This window comes from Paralichthys olivaceus, chromosome 4 (genome assembly GCF_024713975.1).
Source record: "Paralichthys olivaceus isolate ysfri-2021 chromosome 4, ASM2471397v2, whole genome shotgun sequence".
NCBI classification, from domain to species: domain Eukaryota; kingdom Metazoa; phylum Chordata; class Actinopteri; order Pleuronectiformes; family Paralichthyidae; genus Paralichthys; species Paralichthys olivaceus.
This window is the reverse complement of record NC_091096.1, coordinates 11,994,868-12,009,985: the sequence shown is the minus strand read 5'-3', so window position 1 is coordinate 12,009,985 and position 15,118 is coordinate 11,994,868. Positions and strand designations below refer to the sequence as shown.

General features: G+C 39.5%; 1 protein-coding gene across 2 annotated transcripts in view; it reads left to right on the top strand.

The window, feature by feature from the left end:
• The first annotated feature begins 207 nt into the window (after positions 1–207).
• The window catches only part of vps13a (vacuolar protein sorting 13 homolog A), a 34,794-nt gene continuing 19,883 nt past the window's right edge, over positions 208–15,118 (top strand). For both annotated transcript variants that reach the window (XM_069523681.1, XM_069523680.1), the window contains exons 1-37: positions 208–383; positions 1,362–1,405; positions 1,491–1,533; positions 1,617–1,712; positions 2,074–2,175; positions 3,554–3,663; positions 3,789–3,848; positions 3,989–4,048; positions 4,394–4,474; positions 4,801–4,858; positions 5,285–5,412; positions 5,628–5,734; positions 5,862–6,033; positions 6,588–6,650; positions 7,236–7,368; positions 7,498–7,592; positions 7,710–7,852; positions 8,131–8,332; positions 8,410–8,524; positions 8,904–9,040; positions 9,251–9,383; positions 9,983–10,100; positions 10,222–10,366; positions 10,667–10,778; positions 10,882–11,057; positions 11,305–11,461; positions 11,662–11,741; positions 11,861–11,920; positions 12,172–12,370; positions 12,476–12,592; positions 12,761–12,864; positions 13,055–13,222; positions 13,342–13,649; positions 13,757–13,904; positions 14,427–14,598; positions 14,673–14,797; positions 14,912–15,081. In XM_069523681.1, the coding sequence (XP_069379782.1) occupies positions 284–383; positions 1,362–1,405; positions 1,491–1,533; positions 1,617–1,712; positions 2,074–2,175; positions 3,554–3,663; positions 3,789–3,848; positions 3,989–4,048; positions 4,394–4,474; positions 4,801–4,858; positions 5,285–5,412; positions 5,628–5,734; positions 5,862–6,033; positions 6,588–6,650; positions 7,236–7,368; positions 7,498–7,592; positions 7,710–7,852; positions 8,131–8,332; positions 8,410–8,524; positions 8,904–9,040; positions 9,251–9,383; positions 9,983–10,100; positions 10,222–10,366; positions 10,667–10,778; positions 10,882–11,057; positions 11,305–11,461; positions 11,662–11,741; positions 11,861–11,920; positions 12,172–12,370; positions 12,476–12,592; positions 12,761–12,864; positions 13,055–13,222; positions 13,342–13,649; positions 13,757–13,904; positions 14,427–14,598; positions 14,673–14,797; positions 14,912–15,081 (4,541 nt within the window). In that variant the 5' untranslated portion in view covers positions 208–283. The remainder of the gene's footprint in view (positions 384–1,361; positions 1,406–1,490; positions 1,534–1,616; positions 1,713–2,073; positions 2,176–3,553; positions 3,664–3,788; positions 3,849–3,988; positions 4,049–4,393; positions 4,475–4,800; positions 4,859–5,284; positions 5,413–5,627; positions 5,735–5,861; positions 6,034–6,587; positions 6,651–7,235; positions 7,369–7,497; positions 7,593–7,709; positions 7,853–8,130; positions 8,333–8,409; positions 8,525–8,903; positions 9,041–9,250; positions 9,384–9,982; positions 10,101–10,221; positions 10,367–10,666; positions 10,779–10,881; positions 11,058–11,304; positions 11,462–11,661; positions 11,742–11,860; positions 11,921–12,171; positions 12,371–12,475; positions 12,593–12,760; positions 12,865–13,054; positions 13,223–13,341; positions 13,650–13,756; positions 13,905–14,426; positions 14,599–14,672; positions 14,798–14,911; positions 15,082–15,118) is intronic.

The following is a 15,118-nucleotide window of genomic DNA, read 5'->3' as shown; positions in this document are numbered from 1 at the left end:
CATGACATCTATATAAAATTGACATTGACATTGAGACACATTATGATTTATATACATGGATTGCAAATAGAATTTGATCGATTGATAGATAATTCTCTTTTTTCCGAACATAAAAAGTAAAACAAACAAACCAAACCCCACAAATAAATAAATAAACTAATCCTCTCCCGAGTACGGCGTGACGCCATAGCCCCGCCCACCACAGGACGTCCTAATCTGACGTCGAGGCGGCGGAGTCGTCAGAATGTAAACATGGTGACAGAAAGGTGAAACACTCTCCAAGATGGTCTTCGAAAGCGTGGTGGTGGACGTCCTCAACCGGTTCTTAGGGGACTACGTCGTCAACCTCGACAGCTCGCAGCTGAACCTCGGGATATGGGGGGGTGAGTGAAGCTGTGTGCGGTGTCAGAGGACTAGCTCGCCCGTTCAGGTGGCTAACCAGTGCTAACAGCGGCTAGCCACCAGCAGCAGGCGTGTGTGTGTGTATGTGTGTGTGTGAGAGAGGCTCCCTCAGCTGTCAGTGTCACTTCTGTGCCCTCACAAAACAGTTCAGCTGATAATGTTAAGTTATTTCTAGCTAATGAGTAGATCAGCCATCTTTGTTGATGTCTGATCGCTGCATTGATCCTCTTACGTTAGCTCTTTGGCTTGCATGCTCGGTGCTTTGACACTAGTTACAGAGAACCCAGCGTGTGTTCGGGGTCACACCCTTTCACACAGCCAGGTTATGAGTCGCAACCTCGTTTCACAACGAGCGGTTTTCACAAGCTCCACCAGGGAGAGAGACACTGACAGGTCTGTGCCAGGTCAACAAGAGGAGAAGAAAACAGGTTTGACCATTCATTAAGCTGCAGCAACTTGCAAAACAACCACCTCGATTCCTAAATATATATTTGCACAGTCTAATATCTGCTGCATTAATTACAAGCAGGACATGGCAGTAAAAACAATTACAATTTCATATTTATATATCGATATATTGCTTATGCAGTGAGGAGGTGTCATTCTCTACCCATAAACAACATAAAAATCCTTCTTCTAACTTGATAATGTGATATTTATCATAATAACTATTCATTCACTGTATTTTTCATTACTTCACCCTTCTTCTGCAGTCAAATTTTGAAAGAATATCTGCAAGTTAGTTCATTAGAAATTTATATATTGCTTATGGGTCTTGTAGTAATGATGTGAGATTCATGAACATCTTTAATAATATATGTGTTGCATTTCCCTGAGTGTTGAATTAAGTCAATAGACAAAGGCCAAAGACCTTCTCTTTAGATTAGACGAGTGTTTCTACTAATCTGTTTGTCTTATCGTTAAGTACATAGTAACAATCAGTAACCCTGTCATCGCAGGTGATGTCATTCTGAGAAATCTTGAAATAAAGGAGAATGCCTTGGTAAGTTGCAAAAAATGTGTAATTCGTCTTTATGGCGTCCATAATGATTTTGTTTGACAGTAAATGACTGTGCTTTTTGTTTCAGAGCGAGCTTGACATCCCTTTTAAAGTGAGAGCCGGTCATATAGGTGAGATTGTAGTGAGAGCTCATGTATGCTGCCTTTAGTGTGGTACAAAAGAAAATGTTCTCATCTCATGTATGTGTTGATAGGACGGCTGGAGCTTAAGATCCCATGGAAGAACCTCTACAATCAGTCAGTGGAGGCCACTCTGGATGGCGTCTATCTGCTCGTAGTCCCAACAGCAAGTAAGATAAGCAAAATTTTTTGAGATTTATGTACACATAGTACATTTTTGCTTAATTAAAATTCCTAAGTTTACATAGCTACAGTTTGTGTTTAAAAATCAAAAACATATTCAAACAAATTAGTATTTTAACGGGAAGTATTATAGTGGAAAGCTTTAAAGTCTTTATAGTAGCTCTATCATCAAGTACAGTCTAATGAAGTAGACACAACACCGTGTGTAGTACGGTAGTCAAAGGATCTCTTACCCTTGCTCACTTATTCATGACTCTAAAGTACTTGTCAGGACAAACAGGAAACTCCAGCTTAACCCTTTGTATGTTTTATTACAATGATCACTTCTATTGATCCTTTTCTTTCCAGGTATAAAGTATGATGCAGAAAAGGAGGGGAAACAGCTACAAGAGGCTCGACAGAGGGAGCTACAGAGGATAGAGGAAACAAAACTGAAGGCTGCTGAGCAAGGTCAGAGTTCAGCTTTGATTTTATGGGCATGTGTAAACATGTAGGTCTGACAAATATTCAGGACTGTTTGCATCTTAGACATTCTGCTGAATTATAAGAGAGACATACTGAACAGTGTGACTGTTGGTTTAGATTAGATCGCCAGAAGAGAAGTGTCAGAGACTAAAAAGTAGAAAAAGCATGGTTATGGAGTAAACATAGTAAAGTAGGAGGAGCAGAGATTCTAAAACATGTGGTTGGTTGGTTGCAAGTTCCTGTTTTGCTTTTGGAGCTGCTGCGTTCACACTTAGTACTTCTGTGGTTTAACACAGCTAAGCCAAATGCACTAACCAGTGCAGCTCTAACTGCAACACTAGATAGATAGTGCAACTCTAACTATCTATTTTAGCCGTGGGTGGGTCATCCACCAACCAGACGGTCTGTTATTTTTCCTCAGCTCCACTTGGGCTCCACTCGGGCAAGATTTTAATCCCGAATTGGCCGTGACGACTGTGCTTACAGTTTGTGATGGTGTGATTAGTGTCTGCAGAAGCATATAATTGTGCTGTGTGTGTGATTTAGTAAATTTGGCTTGTACTCTGAAATGATTTGAGTGGTCGATACAGTCCATTACAGTACTGTGCCTTACATTTTATCCTCCTATTTTTCATTACAATATTAAGCAACATAGTGGAACATTTCTACGGCCATTTATCATTTTAATGCTATTTACTCAACTAATATAAATACTTCATCTTCAGTCTGCATTAAAATTTTAAAAGAATATATGCAAAATAGTTTTTTAAAGACTGACTGATATTGTTGCATGTAGCTGCTACATTCATGCTTCAGGAAGCAAAGAATGCACTGGATAACTAACCAGGACCAGTATTCTTATTATACCAAAATCCATTTACTGCATATTAACTTAGAATAAGGAAGGTTAGCATAACAAAGCGTAACAAATTAAGAACAAGATAGTGTCGTCCATCAGAAACAAATATGCAGTTTTATGGAATTAATTGTTTACATTTTCAGTTAGTGACCAATCACTTATAAACAAGTGTGTATGGGCTTTTGTGGAATGTGGAGTTAAGTTTGAAAGGCAGATACTGGTAAAAAATGTATCATTTATATTTAAAACATGTTACTGTCTTCTGTGAGATTGTGTGTTGCAATTACAATCAAGAATACAAGATTTACAAGAAAGTAATGAGAGTTACGCCCAAATGTTGGAATAATTTAAAACATGTACAAGGTAAAGGGAATGATTTGTAGACGATGCTTCCTTTTTTTAATCAAACAACAAGAGGTAAAATAATGTTTCCTTAAGTTAAGCTTCAGGAAACCTGCAGAACCACATCAGTGCTCATAGCCTTCATATTTGTCTGTTTGACAGAAAACCCCAAGTTAGAGAAGCAGGACACCTTTGTGGAAAAACTGGTCACTCAGGTCATCAAAAACCTGCAGGTCAAGATCTCTAACATCCACGTACGGTATGAGGACGATGTGAGTATTCAAACTGACTTATCTTAGCAATATTTGTTCAATGTATGTACAGCAAAGCTTACAGAGAATATGGATCTTGGCAAAATAAATACGGTGGCTCTTATTTCTCTTTTTGTTTTTCATAGGTCACCAATCCAAACTGTCCTCTGTCATTTGGTGTGTCACTCAAAAACCTCAGCCTTCAGGTAATGTGTTGTAATGTCTCCAATGTCAGATTATCTGCTGTATTACATTCATCTATTAATCATGAATTAATATCACAATTTTATATATTTAAAAAGTAGTGCTATCTCGTTGAGGCCTTGCTGCTTGTTTGATGTTACAGACGGCTGATGAGAAATGGAATCCAAGTCTTTTGGATGAGAATTCCAGGCTTTTCTTCAAGGTAAGAAATTCAACCACTTAATCTGTCGGCTGCATTTGTGTTTTGTAGCTTGTGCATTTTACAGTATCAAGTATAACCTGTGTGACACTGCATGTTTTCTTTGTCATTGTATTTGATTATTGTGTCCCTTCAGGCAAACAGAAAGTTAAGTTACTTTTTGGGTAATTTGAACCAGTTAGTTTGGTTCTGTGAATTGTTTTTGTGCTGGGAACTCATCGTATTTCATCCTGACCCATCTTTGGGCCATGGTCCAAAATGTACAAATCGATATATAGAGCCAGCTCTGTTTTGTCCCCATGGTAAGCAGCTGCACTGCTCTAATTGCTTTGTGTTTTCCTTCCTCAGTTGGTTCGACTAGACAGCTTATTTGCCTACTGGAATGTTAACTCAACTCTCTTCTCCAATCACACTGCAGAGGACGCCTTGGTGAGTCACCCTGTTATTACAGTGCTGTACCTTGTCTCCATCAGCCTGGATTCAGGCTGCCATTGCCTGTCCTATTCCCTCCATGCTGAGACACAGCCTCATTACTGTGAGCCCACAGAACGATCCTGCACTTTGGAACAGTGTCAAAGTCTCAAGCCCTAATCTGTAGAACATTTATAAATGTAGTGTTGTGAGGGTTTATTTCCACACAATGTCAATGCAATAAGGAAAAGGGACAGGATATAAAGTAATGCAACTAGAAACTATTGAGTAATGCTAAACTGGTAGAATGGTGATGAAATTTCTCTTCTCTTGTCTTTTTATAGCAATGTCTCCAGAGCAGCATGGAAATCCACAGCCATGCCCCTGTCAGCCATGACTTCAGTGGGTGTCTCACTCTCTCCTTTATTATATTTCTACACTATTATCATGATTACCTAAAAAATGTGAAGATGACCTAATGAAACCTACCTAAAGCCACATTTAACTTGATATGTATAAATTCTGTTTTGAGTATGTATGAATTGGAATGTAATATTTCGCTCCAGCACCATAATGGCCTCAAAAAAAAAAGTGTGAATCTCACAGCTTGAATCGCCGCCACCAACACTTTTCACCAGATTTTCAGTGTATCTCAACAGATTTTCTTTCAGATCTGTAATCACAGGTTCTTGAACGATTGACCTTGCTAACAGTAAAACATGATCACAATTTTTAAATACTTTGGATTTTAAATATAGGTCCATTGTTACATTCAATTACACAACCAGGTACAACATAAACATTCTATTTCTTGTTGCTTGTCCACAGTTTTTCGTCCCATCTCAGCGGATGCTAAACTACAGATGAATCCCAGGTCAGACGTGGACTTCACCTCTCCTAAGTTGGACCTGATGGTCAATCTCAGTGAGGTGGCCATTGAACTCAACAGACCACAGGTATGTATCCATGTGTATTGTATATAACTTTGTCTATGTAAGAGCCAGGTTGAAAGTTAGGTTTAGGAGAGAGGAAGAGAAATGATGTTAAAGAGGAATGAGCTGAGTGAAATGAAATCATGTTTGAAAAGTGCAAAGAGGGAAAGAATGAGTTGTCTGGCTACTGTCAGTACTCACTGTGCTGCAGAGTAATTGTCGACTTCCTCTGTTTCCAGTACATTAGCATCTTGGAGTTACTAGGCTCAGTGGATATGATGTCCCGGAACCTGCCGTACAGGAAGTACAGACCTGCGCTTCTTGTTCACAAGAATGCCCACATATGGTCAGAAAACACATCCACATATTGATTTCTGTTTTGAAAGTCAAAAGACCTTTTACCTCCATTTCAATGCTATTGAGTATTGGACATTGTGAAGTTTACTGTAAATTTGTATGATGCTTCCTTGTAGGTGGAAGTATGTGATCACAAGCGTCCTGGAGGTAGATGTGAAGCCTCGTCTTCACATGTGGTCATGGCAGCACATTCGCCAACACAAAGAGATGGTCAAACGATACAGAGAGCTCTACAAGGCAAAGATCACCAGCAAGAAACCCAGCGAGGAGCTGCTCAAACAACTAGAGGTGGGACATGGCTATAGAGAACTGAACTGATGAATGCGGTGTGAAGGGGGTGGGAGGTAGAAAGGGATGGATTTAGTAGTTACAATGTGTAAAGACACATTGTAGAAGGTAGTACCCTTGTAACTGCAAATCCCAGCCAGACTGTCCTGAACTTGATTGTACACTGACAAATACCTACTACAGTACATCATTGGCTCCACGGACAAGGTAATATGATATGCACATAGTTGATTATAAAGGCATTGCCTACCAGGACCTATTCAGGAATACATTTACTCTTTCTCCCTCCTCGTGACTTACTCACATCTTCCAACCTATATAGGGATTCATTTTATTGGAGATGGATGTTGTAATTTAGAAATACACCATTAAATCTCAAGCCACCTTTAATATTTCAGATGAAGTGTTTTTCCACTGTCTGTCCTCGGCTCTGTATGCATTATCTTTTCCTGATGTGCTTGATAATGGACATTTAGTAATTGATGGATTTCTGCAAAGAGCAGTGAGACGCTGCTAAAAGCTCTAATCGTGTTATGTTGTCTCTTTGTTTTCAGGAGCCTGAGAAAACCTTGGATATTTTTAACATCACACTGGCCAGACAGCAGGCTGAAGTGGAGGTAAGATCATCCATAGTGGGTATCTGCACTTTGTTAACTCACAAAGAGTTGATGTTCAGCTTAAGTGTTAATGATATAGTCATTGTTATATCCCCAAAATTAAACTTTACAAGAATACAGAAACAAAATAATTTTCCATACACCCCTGGATTGAAGATAACATTAATCATACACAGTACAGTGCTCTCTCAGGATGTGTGGTTAGTCTCCATGAACATGCCACATACTTAATGACCACAGTGACTCATGACTAAGCAAAAAACAGACGCAGATGCATGCAGTGACTGAGTTTTAGCCTGAAGTGTCATATTCTGTGTTTCACTTTACTTGAGTCCTTTCACTTGTCAATTTCAGATGACATATGGTGAAGGGATTCTGTACTTCTATGATCTGTGGTCTCTGTGACATAATAGGGAAACCCACTTAGGCTTAATTCTCAGTTGAAAATATCACTATGTAAAACAAACACAATTCTAGATTTTGTAACTTCTTTTAGGGTCTCTGTCATCTGTTTCCACAAACAAAAAAGTTCTATCTCCTGGCTGTTTTTTATTCTGTTCTGTCTTTTTTGTTCTTCTTCCCCAGGCAAGCAAGTTAGGCCTGCGTATTTACCGTCCAGGGCTGAAGATGGAGGAAGAGGAGTCTCAGGGTTGGCTCGGCTGGATGTGGAATTGGGGCAAAGAAGCTGATGCACAACCAAAAGATGTCAAGAGTGGAGGTAGGATATGCAAAATTAATATTTCGATAAGAAGAGCAGTATGGCAGAGGATCAGATTAAGAGTGCAGTACTCCAGTAACACAGTAACAGCCTGTGATGTTTGCTAATGCTATGTTACCCTTCACTCAGGTTTTGATGAGCTGTTAACCCCTGGTGAGAAAGCCAAACTCTACACTGCCATTGGATACAGTGAGGTTGCCACTAATCCCAACCTGCCAAAGAATGTGAGTCACGTCCCTCTCTGCCAACTATCTGTCAACTAATGGTATTTAAACAACTCCACTGAGGCCAACATTTATCATATTTAATTTGATTATGGACCGTGTCGTCATTCTTCATAGTTTGAGGACATGAAGGTCAACTTCCACATGGAGAGGCTGTCTGTGTCCATCAAAGACAACAAGGACAGAAATGAGATCATCAGACTGACTGTGGGAGAGCTCCAGTCCACACTCACACAGAGACCTGGAGCACAAGCCATCAAGTTTGTCAAAACTTTTTGTTTTTGGGTATCTAACTTGGCTTTATTAGTATTAACACTGTTTTTTTGGTTTAATTTGAAAAAAAAAATATATATATATCGGCACGGTACAAACCAACTGCTGCTTCTGCCCTGATCATTCATTTCCTGATTGGTTGTTATCAGTCACTACTCGACTACCAGAAGTATCTTAGTATGGATGAAGCCTTAGAATCATGGCATAGAAGATACTGACTTGTTGTTTCCTTCCCTGTTTCTTTTGTTTGCTTGTTTTCAATCAGACTCACAGCCCAGCTCAGTTTGTTCGAGGTCACTGGCCTGGCCAGTAACCGGCCTGCACCAACCCTCCTTTCATCAAGGAAGGCAGCAACAGGAGCAGGGACCCCGCTTCTCTGTATCCTGTTTGAAACCAACCCCCTGGATGAGACAGCTAACCAGCGGCTTCATGTGGAATCACAACCCCTGGAAATCATCTATGATGCAGTGAGTGGTGTCAGTCAGTGTGCAAATGAATGAACAGGATTACACAAGTCACCTATTCATTCTCTGCTCATGTGCAGATAACCGTGAACAGCATGTCAGAGTTCTTCATGCCTCCTGACGACCTGCAGCTGGATGAGCTCACTAACGCGACCCTGATGAAACTGGAGCAGTTTAGAGACCGCACAGCCACAGGTCAGTCGCACCAACATGCACTGAATGTCTTGGGTTTATTTCAAGCCTGGTCTCAACTCTCTGATGTGCAAAGTTTGCATTCCTTAGTTTTTGTTTTCACTGGGTCATATTCATTCCTTCATGTGCTCACACACACCCTGCATGTCTAAGCCACTGTATTACTTGAATTGGTGTTTATTTTCTTGACTTTGATTCTTGAGTGTTTTTTCTTTTCTTTTTACAAACACACAATTAACTTAGGGTGTATTCAGCAAGGCTCTATGATATTGATAATATATTACACTGAAAAAACTTTTTTAAATGTTAACAAACCTGATCTTTTATTTATTCTTCTATCTTGTGGCTACAATTGTCATTTCAATCACCTTTTTTTTTGTAGGTCTGATGTATGTGATCGAAACCCAGAAGATTCTCGACCTGAAGGTGAACTTGATGGCCTCCTACGTCATCATTCCACAAACAGGCTTTTACAACGGCACCCAGAACATCATGCTGTTGGATCTTGGTCATTTCCAGGTCAGAAAACATAAAGTAAAAATTTCTGTAAAAATCTCAAAGTGGCCTTACTTCAACTTAGGAGTTAATGTAAATGATTATTTATAGTTTCTCAGAAGAGACATTGAAAAGAAAAGCAGTTAAGATTTTTTTTTTCTTCATTTGGATGTTTTAAAACTAGAAATAATATTTGCAAGTTCATTAAAAACCTGAATGTTGTTGTCTTTTCAGATGTCGAGTAAAAGCAGGAAGCATCTACCTCAGCTGTCTGTGTGCTCCAGCAACATTGAAGACATCATGTCCAGAGCATATGACAGCTTTGACATACAGCTTAGTAGCCTGCAGTTCCTTTATAGCAAACCAGGTAAAAACACCAGAGCATGCCACGGTCAGTCAGTTCCCACAGCTTAAACTTTGTAGAGATGTTTTTGTACATAACTTTTACAGCACAAAAAAAATGTCTACAGAGAAAATCATAAACTCTTGTTGCGCTGTTGGATGTAATATATCTTGGCTAAGAAAATAATACATTTACATCACAAGGTAATGAAGCTACATGGATTTAAGGAAAGGATTTCTTCATGCATATAAATACAAAATATTTTGGTAACACTTTAGTTTAGGGAACACATATCAACCATTAACTAGTTGCTTATTAGCATGGATATTAGAGGCATATATTAGAGTCATATATATGACTTTATTAGTCATTATAAAGCACTTACTAATGCCTTATTCTCAATGACCTGATTCTGCAACTACTCCATTGATTAACAGTTTTCCCTTAATAACCTCCTAATTACTGCTTATTGGTGGTAAATAAGGAAGTTGTGCATGAATTACAATCAAGTGCTTGGATATGTTCACTTTGTGTGTTCCCTAATATAAAGTGTTACCAATCTTTTTTGTGTTTTGTGTGTGAAGAATAAATACATAATTTAAAACTTTATCTGTGTTTAATAGATAGTGACTGGAAAAAGGCCCGTAAGCAGAAAGAGTCACCGCTTCACATCCTAGAACCTGTTGATTTAAAAATGAATTTCAGCAGAGCGATGGTTGTAAAAGACTCTCGCATGGCAAAGTAAGTGTGTGGTTTTTTTTCATACAGCAAATACAGCAAACCTGCTCTGCAAGTCACAATAGTCAGCAGAGTAGACTACCACACTGTGATCTACGTAATTGTTTGTGTGTTTGTGCTCCAGGTATAAGATGTCTGGAGAGCTTCCTCTGCTGTCTCTTCGTATTTCTGATGTTAAACTACGAAGTGTTTTGGAGCTGGTTGATAGTATCCCACTACCTGAGAGCAGACCTGCTGGGCGCAGCACTGGTCCGCCCTGCACTCCAAAGGCAAGAACTGCAGATGACAACAAAATACATATTGTGTGGATCGGATAAATAAGGGAAAGAGAATAGTAAAAAAAAAAAAAAAACGGAACTGTTGTGGCCAAAATCAAGGAATAGAATAAAAATGTCTTCCACAGTTTGTTTTTGATTATTTGTTGTTGTTGTTGTTCTCTGTGGTAATTAAATAAGATGAATATAAAGTGATGAAGACAGTACTTTAACATTGTCTGATTTTAATACATTCACTGAGTTAATAAGTTGTTTATTGGTATCGCTCACGTTTTGATTTTATTTCCTCCTCAGCCGAAGTCGTCGTTCACACCCCAGCTCACTCCCAGAAGACCTCTGAACTTAGCTGACCAGCGCTCCTCACTCATCTTTGAGTCATGTGAAAGCATCAGCATCACATCTTTGGGTGAGAAACAGATCTTGATGCTTACTTAACACATGGTAACAGTCTGTGTGTGTACCTACAGTTTGACAGATGAATCATTGTGTGTGTGTTTGTCACTGCTCAGGGTCAGAGGAAGATCTGTTCTTTGATGCTCCCAGCTCTCCTGTTGGTGATAAATCGTTCTTTCCAGACAATCCCATGCCACTGCGCTATGCAGACCTAAACAAAAGAAAAAGTGTGTTCAGGGACGACGCTCCAAAGAATATGACGGACTTCATCATGAAGTTTGAAATAAGTGAGGTACAGAGAGTATTTTTTAAGTCTTTCGTCATTTTTAATATTCAATATTTGATATCCATATTTTATTTGATTCAATTCCTTTGTTGCTTGGTTTTACTTATTTATTTATTTTTCATTCTCTTTAAAAGTAATTTATTTTTATTCCTCCTCCTCTCCCTACCTTTTTAATTTTCTCATTTCCATAATCATGATATCGTTTTCCTTCATTCTTGTTCTTTTTCTCTGTGTCCTCTTTGTTCCTCTATAGTTCTCCGTTCAGTTGTGCCGCCTGTCTGGTGATCAGGAGGTCACAGTGCTCCATTTGGACATAGAGGGTCTGGGCACTGAGCTGAAGCTGTGCACCTTCGACATGACATCAAATACATACCTTCGAGAGATCTGCCTCAGGTGTCCTGAATATATGGGTGAGGCATTCAGCCGAAGTTTTTCATTATTCATATATTGGATATATGTTTGTGTTAACAAGCATCCTGATAATTAACATCCAGTGAAACTTGGCTTCAGTTGTTACTCGTCATATTTATATAATATAATACTAATACTAATATAATATTTATATAATATATACAATATATTCATATTCATGTGTTTCCTGCTTGTGTAGATTCTGAAGATGAGCAGGTTCAGCTGATAACCACTCTGGACAACACTGAAGAGGACTTGCTCACCCTGGAGTATATCAAAGTACGTGTGATACTGTACATTAAATTACATTTCAGATCGGAAGATATTGCCAGCATCCTGAATGATTGTTTTCCTAATGCTAAATGGATTTCTCATTGAGGATTGTATGTCTCATCTAGGCTGATAAAAATGGTCCTGAGTTCAAGTCTTTGCACAAGAATACTGAGCAGCTCATCAAGGTGAGAGAAATGTTAATTAACTAGTAACTAACATTGAGATTTGTCTGTTATTCTTTTCTGCTCTGCTTGAGTAATGTGGGGCGTAATTATGTAGGATTCACTTTTAACCAGTCAATGCTGGAACGTTATGCAAATACCACATCTAAAACAAAACGTATCCTCATGTTCTGTATTCTATTTACATAATTAATCATAACAAAAACCACAATATTTGTTACAGAATGTAAATGTAACATTGTCTTTCCCATCAGGTGACGTTTTCATCCCTTGATGTTCATCTACATACGGAGGCTCTACTCAATACCATGAACTTCCTCAACAACCTCCTGCCTGTGTCCACGAAGAAGGAGGGCGGGCAGGAGGAGCTGCCCACCATCCCAGAGGAAGATGAAGTAGAAGGAGAGAAGGAGGGAGAAAAGAAGGAGGAAGCCACTGTCTCCAAGAAAAGAAGTAACTTTCAGAGAGTCATTACATGTCACATTCAAAAGCTAGTCATCATCTGTTAGCTTCATTTCCTGTCTCTATTTATTTCCCTTTTCTTTCTGTTTTTCACAGATCCAAAGAAATCAAAGTTTGCAGATGTGGTGAATCTTCATATCAGAGCTGATCTCCGCTGTCTAAAAGTTTTCATCAGAGGACAGAATGCCAGAATCTCTGAGATTAGTATCGAAGGTAAGGAAATGTTGTGATATGTTGCTCTCCTGGACCCAGAGGATTTTGCTTGTGTTAAAACTTGTTAAAGCTTTTTTCAGCTTGCTTAAAGTTCTTTTATTTAAAGTTGTCCTATGATGCAACCTCTCTGATCTGCTTACTCATTGTCTCATGTTCTCAATCATCCAGGTCTGGTTTCTGAGGTTCTAATGAGGAAGAAGGAGATGGAGATTCTGGCCAACCTGAAGGACATTGTGATCCTAGACTGTGACAAAGATGCCTTCTACAGGAAGGTACAATCACAAGTTGCCTTTATTCGAAAACTAATACTATAATCTAAATTAGCTAATTTACCTAATGAAATACAGGTCTCCTCTTATATTTTATGCCTTTAAGTCTATATTTATATTTGATATTTTCTTGTGTTTCTGGCACTTACATAACCATCAGTTTTATTCTGAAATGTTGTCTCTCATGACTTAGGCTGTGTCTATAGCAGATGAGGAAGTGTTTGCCTTCCGCATGGTGAACTACACAGATGCGACAGAAGGTGATGCATATCTAGACATGTCTAAGGTTGACACCTCTGTCACACTGACTGTTGGATGCATCCAGGTCATCTTCCTCAACAAGTTTGTCTCTTCCATATTGGTAAGAATGACGTGTACATGTTGATTTTTTTCTTTTTCTTTTCCCAAATCTCTATTGTTGGATCATTTTCACACTGATGTTTTCTATTCTTCTATTCCTCTAATCTTTCATTGTCCCAGGCATTCATCAATAACTTCCAGGAGGCCAAAGAGGCCCTGGCTGAGGTGACGGTCCAGGCTGCAGAAAAGGCAGCATCAGGTGTGAAGGAGCTGGCAGAGCGAAGCACTCGAATCGCTTTGAACGTCCACTTCAATGCACCTGTCATCTTCCTCCCCCAGTCCTCCTCTTCCACCAATGTCATTGTAGCTGATCTTGGTCTGCTGTCTGTCAAGAACCATTTTTCCAAGCAGCCATTTAAAAGTGATGCTAATATCCCTCCTGTCGTGGATATAATGACTGTGAGGCTGACTGACCTCAAGATGTACAGGTCAGAGTGCAGTTATTTTTAGGACTTGATTTGGATTTACAGTAATTTGATTTTCTCTTGATAACGTCTGTAACGACTATGCTATGTTACTGTTGTTTTTTCTCCAGGACCACATACGTAAATGAAGGGTTTCAGGGAGAGACTCAACTGCTGAAACCGGTCAGCTTGGACTTGGAAGTCCAGAGAAATCTTTCATCCAACTGGTATCACAGCATACCTGACATAGGGATCACTGCTCATCTAAAGCCCATGAGTGTAGGTAGTTCTATATGGAGAAAGAATGAGGGGTTTATCACATCTGTGCTGGTCTAAGTTATTTCATTGAATCTCTTTTTTGTTTGGTTGGAAGTTTAATAGATGACTCTGATTTGATTAATACCAAAAATAGTGCATATACTCAGGTTTTCAAACAGGCAAACCTGCTGAAAAGGTGAATGTCACAAAAAAAAGTAATGTTAAAGAAATTAGAAAAGAAACCTGGATCCATGCCAAAATGTAATGGGTTATTTCTCAGTTCATACCCCATCCTTCCACTAAGTTTTCTTGTAACCTGTTCAGTAGTTTTTATGAAATCATGCTGATAAACAAACAAACCAACAGACTGTGCCGAAAACAAAACCCTTCATGGCAAAGGGAATTTACAGACAGGCTTTATTATGATTTTATCACAAATAGATTATTTGTGGTCTGAAAGTTGGCCACAAGAGTAGGGAGAGGCTTTCAGTGAGAATCTAAATCAAGTGTATTATTATCATATTTTGTGTCTGCTCCCAACAGCTGATCCTCAGCCAGGACGATATGACCGTGGTCCTCAGGACTCTGAGTGAGAACCTGTCAGAGAAGTCCGATGCTGTTCCACCTCCAACCTCTCCACCCACCGCTGACCCCTCCTCCGATTCTATATCCAACAAAGAGTCCCAGGGCTCTGGCACCACTGGACCAGCCAGCAGTAAGGAGTTTAGATGTGCAGGATTGTGAATCTGGTCTGGAAATATTTTTGAAACTATTATAACTTCCTTGCAGGTAACACGGTGGTGACAGCCGCTGTTGTGGAGACCCAGAAAAACCGCAAGCTGAAGAGCACACTCAAATTAGACTTCAAGTTTGACTCCATGACGCTGGTGGTGTTCAGCCCTAATGGGAATGAGGTAATGCAAACACACACACACACACCAAGTCACACAGAAATGCAAAAACAACTGAAGGCAGTCGTATGATATTAGGCTTTACCACCTTAATTTTACAAGAGTGTGGTTCTGTAGTTGCAGGTGTTGGACTCGCATGATGAGGAGCTGAAGCTGGCAGAATTTACTCTTGGCACCATCTCTACCTCCCTTCACATGTTCTCCGACAGCTCCATGAAAGCCTCGGTCCATCTCGCTGCCTGCCTTCTTGATGACAAGAGACCCAAAATCAAGATGGTTACTCCAAGGTACGAAATACACACCTTACTTTACTTGCATGTAATT